The 10101-nt window shown below is 42.6% G+C and overlaps 1 protein-coding gene across 1 annotated transcript in view; it reads left to right on the plus strand.

Moving 5' to 3' along the window:
• Nucleotides 1-10101, plus strand: part of Pi4ka (phosphatidylinositol 4-kinase alpha) — a 136861-nt gene that overhangs the window by 11994 nt on the left and 114766 nt on the right. Inside the window, exons 2-3 of the mRNA XM_005369994.3 lie at nucleotides 5877-5993; nucleotides 9687-9780. Of these exons, the coding sequence (XP_005370051.1) occupies nucleotides 5877-5993; nucleotides 9687-9780 (211 nt within the window). The remainder of the gene's footprint in view (nucleotides 1-5876; nucleotides 5994-9686; nucleotides 9781-10101) is intronic.

A 10101-nucleotide genomic window follows, 5' to 3' on the forward strand; every position in this document is an offset into this window, starting at 1 on the left:
TATTGTATACATAATAAATAAATAAATAAATAAATAAATAAATATTTATTTTAAAAAAAAAAAAGAAACCCAACACAAGTCTCACTGGAGACAACAAAGTTGCATACTTTTCTAACTGTCAGGAAGAAACCATTCCCAGGCCTTGATAGCTTCTGGCAGTGGCCATCATTCCTTGGTCCCTTCATCTGCAACAGTGGTGAGCAAGTTTTCACATAGATTGTCACTCTGCATCCTGCTTCTCAGGCCCTTTGTGATCACCATTGGATTACAGTAATCCAGATGGAGTCTACAGCTTCTCTTGTGCCAGGCAAGGTGAGTGCTCCCAGGCTTACCAGGGACGCAGACATTTTTCGGAAGGTTGTTACTACTCCTTCCTTACCAAAATGACTGAGTCATTTTTACAGGTCTCTGAGTTACTTATTCTTTTTGATGTCTTCCTTTTACATTTTAAAATTGTAGGTCCAGCTTTCAATGTCATTTCTTTTTTTAAAAAAAAATTTATTTATTTATTTATTATACGCTTTCCAGGATACAGTGCCAGATCTCATTACAAATGGTTGTGAGCCACCATGTGGTTGCTGGGAATTGAACTCAGGACCTCTGGAAGAGCAGCTAGTGCTCTTAACCTCTGAGCCATCTCTCCAGCCCTCAGTGTCATTTCTTAATGGTCACAAATTATTGTTGTGGGACATTTGTACACTGTGTGAAGATATATTGCTGTGATGTTTTAAGTAAAGAGCTGAGTTGCCAATAGCTAGGCAGAAGGTGTAGGTGGGACTTCTTCTCTCTCTTCCTGGAAGAGAGAGAGGAAGTAGGAGATAAATCTTGGCACACAAAAGATATTGGAGACATAGAACAAGTCAAACACACAGAATGAGAAAGAGGTAAAAGTCACATGGTAGAACATACATTAATAAAAAATATGAGTTAATTTACATTATAAGAGCTATTTAGGGACAAACCTAAAATATAGGCCAAGCTTTCATAATTAAGAAGTTTTTGTGTCATTATTTGGGAGCTGACTTTTATATTCCCCTAAATTATAACAAACATCCATGACCCACCAAATAACCAAAGAAAACCACCCCCTCCCCAGCAGCTACAGTTGCCAGTAACTCCTCTTATAGACTAGGAGTTTGTGACTACCTCCCCACCCATGTTGAGAGTTTTGTCTGGCTTAATCTTCACAGGCCTCATGCATCTCACAATAACTGCTGTGAATTCATAGTTCCATTATAGTCATCCACTGCCTCTGGCTCTTACCAACTTTCTGCCTTCTCCTGCAGTGATCTCTGAACCTTATGAGGAGGGTATATGATATAAATGCCTCATTTAGGGCTGAGCACTCTGCTGTCTCTTATTCTCTGTTCTGTGACCAGTTGTAGGTCTCTCTGTTTATCACTACTGCAAAAAGAAGCTTGTCTGATTTTAGTTGAAAAATGTACTTAGCTATGTGTTCAGTGATAAGTCATTAAGGGTTATTTTAAATACTGTTTATTAATGTCCATTTACAGAATGATAGTAGTAAGTTCTCCCCTAGACCTGTGGCCTTTCCAGCCATAGGTTCTTGGCCCTGATGACTGTGAGGCATGGGTTCTGTCTTGTGGAATGTGAGCCGTAAGTTCAGTAAGAGAGTAGTTGGTTATTCCCCTAATATTTGTGCCACTATTGCACCAGTGGCCATATCTTGCCACATTATTTGTTGTATCTCCAAGGGCTGATGACTAGAAAAGCTAGCCAGTAGGGATGACGCTTTTAGGTAGGTGCCAGCTGGATTTTTCCACGTTCTATGACTCATGTATGTGTCTTCAGCAGTAGGGTCTTAACATCAAGTTCTGGAGGATAACCCAGAAAAATGGCAGTAGCCTGTAATTTTGAGGGAGGTCTGTGGAACCCTAAAGATCAACAACTCCAAAGGAGGGAGCCCATTCCTAGCCCTGAACTTTTTTTTTTTCCGAAAACAGATTTTTCTGTAGCTTTGGAACCTGTCCTGAAACTCGCTCCGTAGATCAGGCTGGCCTCAGACTCACAGAGATCCACCTATCTCTGCCTCCCAAGTGCTCGGATTGAAGGCATGCAGCACCACCACCCAACTGGCTCTGAGCTTTTTATTTCATAGTTTTTGGTGTCTGGGAGAGGCATTGTTCTCCTATTATAGAGTAACTGTAATGGTTTAGAGGTCAGCACTCAGGCAGATGGAACATGTGGTTGTTGTGAAAAAAATACCCGGTTTCGGATCCCAACCCTGGGAGAGGGGCAGGAGGGCCTACTGAGTCTGATGGCACCAATGTAATAGTTTAAAATGCTGCGGATCCCCAAAGCGGCTGCAGCGGGCAGCAGGTCCCGAGACCACACCGTAGGTCCCCAAGTGGAAGCAGGCATGGGGTCCCGAGACCACGGCAGGCCTTGAAGGCAGCTGGGTCCCAGGCAGGAATGGCACAGTTCCCCTAGTGACTGTAGCGGGCCACAAGTCCCAGGCAGGGAGCCATGTGGTGGGTGAGAGACCTTGATGGGGCAGCCAGTCCCACAAGGAGAGACAGACAGATGGGCCTGCCACGAGACCACACTGCAGGTCTCCAAAGGAGGCTGGTCCTGGGCAGGGAGCCACGCGGAGGGTGAGAGACAGAGACATGGATAGGCATGTCATGCAGAGTGAAGTTCCATATTTATTTAGTGGGTTATGGAAGGGAAGGGGAGAAGGGGGAAGAGCAGAGAGAGAGAAGAACAGAAGGGGGAAGTGGAGAAGTGGGGAGAAGGGAGAGACAGAAGCTGCCTCTCAGAGAGGGGAGGAAGGAAGGGCTCAGCCTTAGTGGTTGGGGGAGGGAGTGGGCATGGCTTGTCTCATAAAGTGACAGAGCAGACCATTACCATAACTTTATTTAAATTCTTTTAGTGTGTGAACACATTCATGTGTATTTTAGGAAGCTTCTATATTAATGTTTCCATATGACTTCCTTCCTTCCTTCCTTCCTTCCTTCCTTCCTTTCTCTTTTTTTTTTCTTTCTTTTTTTTTTTCCTGAGACACAGTTTCTCTGTTTAGCCTGGAACTGACTTTGTAGATCAGGCTGTTCTCGAACTCAGAGATCTGCCTGCCTCCGCCTTCCGAGTGCTGTGATCAAAAGTATGTGCCACCACTGCCCAGCTTTCGTATGATTTTTTCAAAGCTCTTTAGTGTGGTTATCCCTCCTCATACTCTTTCCACTACTTTCTACTCTATTTAATCCTTCTTCTTCCATTATTCCCCATCACCCTTTATACTACAGCCTGTGTTCCATTTCTTCTTCCTTGAAAGCCTACCCTGGTGACCCTTACTAGTTTCCTGATTTAGTGTGGGTATTCCAATTTAATATGTGTTAAGATTCAAAGGATAGATAGCATGAACGTTAGGAGAACATGACACATTTGTCTTCCTCATTTGGGTGACTACAAAATGATTATTTCCAACTCCATACATTTATCACAAGTTTCATAATTTCCTTTTTTTTTAACAGCTGAATAACATCCAGGCTGTTTTAATTTCCTGGCTATTATGAATACAGAACCTCTGTAGTAGGATATAGTATTCTAGATCTTAGGATAGACCTATTTTCTGGCTTTTTGAAGAACCTCCACACTGATTACCACAGTGGCTATATTATTTTGCTTTCTGTTTCTGATGAACTGTGACCAAAAGCAGCTTATGAAAGGAAAAGGTTTATTTGGCTTACACTTCCGTGTCTCAGTCCAACATTGAGGGAAGCCAGTGTAATGTGTAATGGTTTAAATAAAATGCTGCAGTTTCCCGAGGGACACAGTGGCAAAATGCTGCAGGTCCAAGTGGTGGCAGTGTGCTACAGGCCATGCTGCAGGTCCTTGAGCCGAGACCACAGTAGGCCACAAAGGCAGCCTGGTCTCAGGCAGGAAGCCATGCGGTGGGTGAGAGACTTCAATGGGGCAGCCAGTCCCACAAGGAGAGATAGACAGATGGGCACACCATGAGACCACGTGTCACAGGTCTCTGAAGGTAGCTGGTCCCAGGCAGGGAGCCACACAGCAGGTGAGAGACAGACGGATAGGCACGCCATGCAGAGTGAGGTTGGGTATTTATTTAGTGGGTTATGGAGAGGAAAGGGGAGACGAGCAGAGAGAGAGGGAGAAACAGAGTGGGGGAGGAGAGGAGCCACAGCAGCAGCTACCTTTCTGAGAGAGAGACTGGAAAAGGGAAGGACTCAGACTGGAAGCAGAAGATCAGCTTGACTTGGTGGAAGCAGAAGCAGGGAGGGAGTGTGCATAGCTTCTTTCTTAAAGGGACAGAACAGACCATTACATTCAGGGCAAACGCAGGAACCATGGAATGATGCTGCTTACTGACTGACTCTTAGGTTTATATTCACATACCATTCTTTGTTTGTTTGTTTTTTGAGACAACATTTCTCTCTGTAGCCCTGGCTGCTCTGGAACTCAATCTGTGGCCCAGGCTGCCCTTGAACTCAGAAACCCGCCTGCCTCTGCCTCCCCAGGATCACTTGCCCTGGGGCCCTCCCACGTCAAACAACAATTAAGGATTACCCTCAGACTTACCTACAAGTCATTCTGATAGAGACATTTTCATGGATGAAGCCCCCACCCCAGATAATTCTGGTTTTGTTGAGTTGTGAACACCAAGCAGCATAGGTGTGCACCAGTCTGCTTCTACCAGTAGCAAGGAACAGCCTCATTTCCCACACCCAGCCCAGTGTTTATTGCCACTTGCTGCTTTTGCTTTTTCTTTTTCTTTTTTCTTTTGGTTTTTTGATACAGGTTTCTTTGTAGCTTTGAAGTCTGTCTTGGAACTAGCTCTTGTAGATCAGGCTGGCCTTAAACTCACAGAGATCTGCCTAACTCTGCCTCCTAAGTGCTGGGATTAAAGGTGTGCACCACCACTGCCCAACTGCCGTTTTTGTTTGTTTTGATATTAGTTATTCTGACTAGAGTAAGATGAAATCTAATAATAGTTCCACTTTCTTGGTAGGTAAAGGTGTTGGACATTAAGCCAGGCAGAGGTGGCACGTGCCTTTAATCCCAGTGCTCAGAAGGCAGAGGCAAGTGGATCTCTAAGTTCAAGGCCAGTATGGTCTACAGAATGAGTTCCAGGACAGCTAGAGATACACAGAGAAACCCTGTCTCAAAATCAAAAAGAAAAGGAAAAAAAAGTTGAACATTTAAAAAATATTTATCAGACATTTGTATTTTTTCTTTTGAGAACTCTTTAATTCATTGCCTTCAATTGAGTAATTTATTTTCATGATGTTTAATTTTTTTTTAGTTCTTTGTATATTTTAGATACTAACTCTCTATTAGATACATACCAGTATGGCCTTTTAAGTGAAGTAAAAACAATGGGTACTGGGTACATGGATTTCTGCAAGATGGGTTTTTTCCAAAAGTGGCCTCTATTTTTGGAGGCTGTGTATTTGCTTGTTTGTTAAGTGTGTGTGTGTGTGTGTGTGTGTGTTTACACATGGATGTGCACACACACACCTGAATGTATGTATGTGCACCATGTGCATGCAGAACCCTAGGCATTAGATCAGCGGAACTGGAACTACATATAGTTCTGAGCCATCATGTGGGTACTGAGAAACCTAATCCAGAGCAATAAGTGCTGTTTACTATTGAGCTATTTCTCACACCCTGTGTTTTGTTTTGTTAAAGACTTATTTTTATTATTTTTAAGTTTCTGTATGTATGTGTATAGGTATGTGCAGGTGCCTACAAAAGCCAAAGGACTTGGATTTTCCTGTTGTCAGTTACAGGCAAACTCAGGTCCTTTACAAGAGCAATATGTACTCTTAAAACTGTTGAGCCATCCCTTCAGTCCCTTGTGTTTTGTTTTCAAATCTTATTTTTAAATCTAGGTCCAAAAGCTGCTTTGCATGTGCCCAGTAGACTTCCATGGAATCTTCCTACTGGATGAAAGACGGCGAGATGCAGTGATTGCATTGGGTGTTTTTCTCATTGAATCTGATCTTCAGGTGAGTCTTTATTAAGTTCATAATTTCTTGAATTTGTTTTGTATTGTGTTTATTTGTCTAGTTCTATAGTATGAAGAGTGTGCTTCCAACGTAATCAAAGCAATGAGGGCAGAGTGAGACAAGGTAAATGGAATAGTGGCATGGAGCAACTAGGAAACGTAGTGAATTGTGTTTATTTTTTTACTTTGAGGCAAGATCTCTCTACGTAGCCTGGTGGTACTGGGATTAGCTGTGTAGCCCAGACTCCTCAAACTCATAGAGATCTGCCTGCCTCTGCCTCTCAAGTACTGATATTTAAAGGTGTGTGTTACCATGCTCAGCCAACCTACTGATTTTTTAAAAATGTGTTGTAAAATAATCAAGGCTTTTAATTTTTTTCAAAATTTGGGACTATAGCTTGAAATTACCTGGCGCGAGTGAGAAGGAAGCAGGAAACACGTAACAAACCTGCTTAGGAGTTTATTAGAAGAGACGTATACAGGCCTGGGGAATTGGTGTGCAGAGAGATAGAGTGCTGAAGATGGAGCGTCCAGCTTTTAAAGGCTGCCTAGGGCATGCACACAAGGGGATGACGTAGCTACGTCATAGACAGATGACATAGCGATGCAAGGACTTATATAGCTGTGTCATACGTAGGTGATGCAACCATGCTGCACGTGCGTCACTCAGAGCCTTTATTTATTTTTTTTAAATATTTATTTATTTATTTATTATGCATACAGTATTCTGTCTGTGTGTACGTCTGCAGGCCAGAAGAGGGCACCAGACCTCAGATGGTTGTGAGCCATCATGTGGTTGCCGGGAATTGAACTCAGGACCTCTGGAAGAGCAGATACTGCTCTTAACCTCTGAGCCATCTCTCCAGCCCCACTCAGAGCCTTTTAAGGGACCCCTAGGTATTTTTGCCTGATGGCTTGTCCGTACATGCATGGCTCTGGAATCCAGAAGTGCCAGCCATGGTGGTTGGCTAAAATCATAACATAGCTGAGATAAAATTCTTTTGAGATATAATTGCATATTTTACAAAGTAGGCTGGCTTTTTAGTAGTAGGTAAAATGTTCATCAGTCATACAATTCATCAGTCATATAAGACAATCTTTATCAAAACTAAATAGAAATAAAATTTGAAATCATACTAATAGTATTTTGATAGGGACTAAACCCAGTCTTCTTGCTACAGTGGAAAATTGTATACTGTTTTTCACTTTGTTAAATAATTGCCAATGCTAATTGAAGAAATTCTTTTTTTTTTTTTTTTTTTTGAGACAATGCTTTTCTGTAGCTTTGGTGCCTGTCCTGGAACTAGCTCTTATAGACCAGGCTGGCCTCAAACTTACAGAGATCTGCCCGAGTGCTGGGATTAAAGGCGTGTGCCACCACCACCCAGCTTCAAAGCAAATATTTGATCACTAGATATCAATTCTAAATTTATATGGTGTTTATCATTTCTAGGTACTATTTTTGAATTCTAAGTTTAATTGTTCTGCTAGGAAAATAATGTTATATATTTGAATATTCATCTAAAACCTTTAGTCTGTACATCCTAGAAATTATATACATTATTTATTATATATTTTGTTTTATGGAACAGTCTTCCTGTATATCCCTGGCTTTATTTGTTAGTAAAGACTTGCCTAGAACTAGCTATGTAGACCAGGCTAGCCTTGAACATGGTAAAATCCTCCTGCCACTGTTTCTCCACTGCTGGGATTTCAGGCATGCTCATGTACCCTTTTGTATTTTTTTATTGAAAGGCCTTGCTGACTGGTCTAGGTTGCGGTCTATCACAGCTTGGCAAAAGTTCGGCAACACGGAAAACTCCCTCTCTCCCCAGCAAAACTTCCTGCTTCTACCTGCCCATATCTAGAGAATGTCCCTGGGCCTGGAAGACAGACCTTATCTGTCTCTAAGTCAGAAGCCTGGTTCACCTTTAACTTGACCCTGGGCACAGATCCCTGCTAGAAGACGTGTGCTAGGTGCTCTGCTATAGGTCCTTACTGCTACTTACAAAGCCATTCTGCTTAATGCAAATTAGGGTTTGTCCCTAGGCTCCCCAGTCCTATATATTCCTTATACTCTGGAATAAAGTTGAGATGATTCACTGAAGTCAGATTCCCAGAGAGTTGTCTCTGTCACACCCGCAGCTGTCCTAACCCCATTCCTCACCTCTGCTCCCTCCACTCTCTTGGACCAATGCAACCAGTGATCCTGAGGTGAAAGCGGAGCCACATTTTTCACTGAGTATTTGACTTTCCTCACAGCATTTGTCCCTGAACTCTGGGCCTTGCACATGCTAGGCAAGCATTGTACATTCATCTGCACCCCCGGCCATTCTAGTTTTCTATTTGCCAACTTGTATTAGATGTAAAATGAGTAATAAAGGGCAGAAAAGAATTTCTAAACTACTGCTATTCAAATATATATTTCTTTGATATATGCGTTGCTTGATAGATTCACATAAGTCCCAAACAGACACCTGACTTTTCTAAAATGGAAAGGAAGAAACAAGTACAAACTACTTTTTATGCAGTTGGGTTCAACATAAGGGTTGACCAGGGTCAGACATCACATGACAACTTAGCTGTACTGCCAGTTCCACCTACGGACTGTTGGACACAGGTGGAACTCAGCATGTTTATTAGACCCCAAGAAGGCAAGGATCTGTGTCTTTATCTTGGCTCACTTCCTGTTTATATTGCTTGGCTTTGTCCAGGATGCATTTATGTCTCTCCTGAGCGATCATTGAAACAGTTGTGTCCAGAGTAGTGGAGGTGGTTTATTCTATGTATTCTATGTACTATAAAGCCCCCACATTATGTAGGGATGAGCCTAGGCACCTTTTCAGAGGGCAGTGCAATGCAGTCCTTCTGCTTATAATCCCAGATACATGTTCTAGCCACTGCCTTTTATCATTTACAGATTTTTTTTTCCTTTTTGCTTATAAATTTGCATTTAGACCAAGCTTTGAATAATCACTGTTTCTATTTCATTGGGCATCAAATGGAGATGTTTGAAAACTGGGGACCACACTTGGGTGCTGGTTCACATCTGTAATCCCAGTACTTGGGAGGCAGAGGCAGAGGCAGAGGCAAGTGAATTTCTCTCTCTTAGTTCAAGCCCAGCCTGGTTTCACAGCATTCCAGGCTATCCAGAAAAGAGAAGAGAAGAGGAGGGGAGGAGAAGAAGAAATTTCCTTCACTGGGCTACCATTACCCAATGAAGTCTGATGGTCAGCTTCCCAGAACTAAAAGGCAACTTAAAATACAGAATTTAACAAATGTAGAGGGAAGAGGATGAGGAATAAGAAAAGTATCAAGCCCAGAAACTCAGGCTGTGTCACTTTGATCCCAAGAATCCCATTTTAGGATCCATGGGTGACTTTGGGTGATCTGTACCTGCCATTGAAGGCAGACTTGAGTACTTGCTTGTGCATACCTTCTGGAGAGGCTCTTCTAAGGCCTGTCCCTCAGAGTTCACTAGGCTACACATTACACACTGTAGGGCATTCTTGAGCTTCTGTGGACAGACTGTGACATCTTCTAAACTGTTATGTATAGAGATGGGAAGGGTGATGCCATGTGATCTTCTGTTTACATTATAATGGATCTGGGATTCTTATATTTGGATCGCTTACTCTATGTGAAGAAGCCTACTAGTCACTCACTAAATACAGTTTCTGTTTTTTGTTTTTAGCACAAAGACTGTGTTGTTCCTTATCTTCTCCGACTTCTCAGAGGTCTTCCAAAAGTGTATTGGGTAGAAGAAAGCACAGCTCGGAAAGGCAGAGGTAATTTTGTATGTTCATTCTAAATGCAAAGAAAAAATAAATATGGAAATTGGCAGCTTCTGGCTGGTCCCACCAGAAGTGGGACAACTTAACTGCCTGGAGTGATATGGCTGACCTAACTCACTGCCATCCAGAATCCATGGGTGAAGGGGAAGGATGCTCAGCCTGCATCTTTCCATTGTACTCTTCTAGGAATGAGCAAGTTCTTTTTTTTTTTTTTCGTTTTTCGAGACAGGGATTCTCTGTGGCTTTGGAGCCTGTCCTGGCACTAGCTCTATAGACCAGGCTGGTCTCGCTCTGTGGCTTTGGAGCCTGTCCTGG

This window comes from Microtus ochrogaster, unplaced genomic scaffold (genome assembly GCF_000317375.1).
Source record: "Microtus ochrogaster isolate Prairie Vole_2 unplaced genomic scaffold, MicOch1.0 UNK68, whole genome shotgun sequence".
Classification (NCBI taxonomy): domain Eukaryota; kingdom Metazoa; phylum Chordata; class Mammalia; order Rodentia; family Cricetidae; genus Microtus; species Microtus ochrogaster.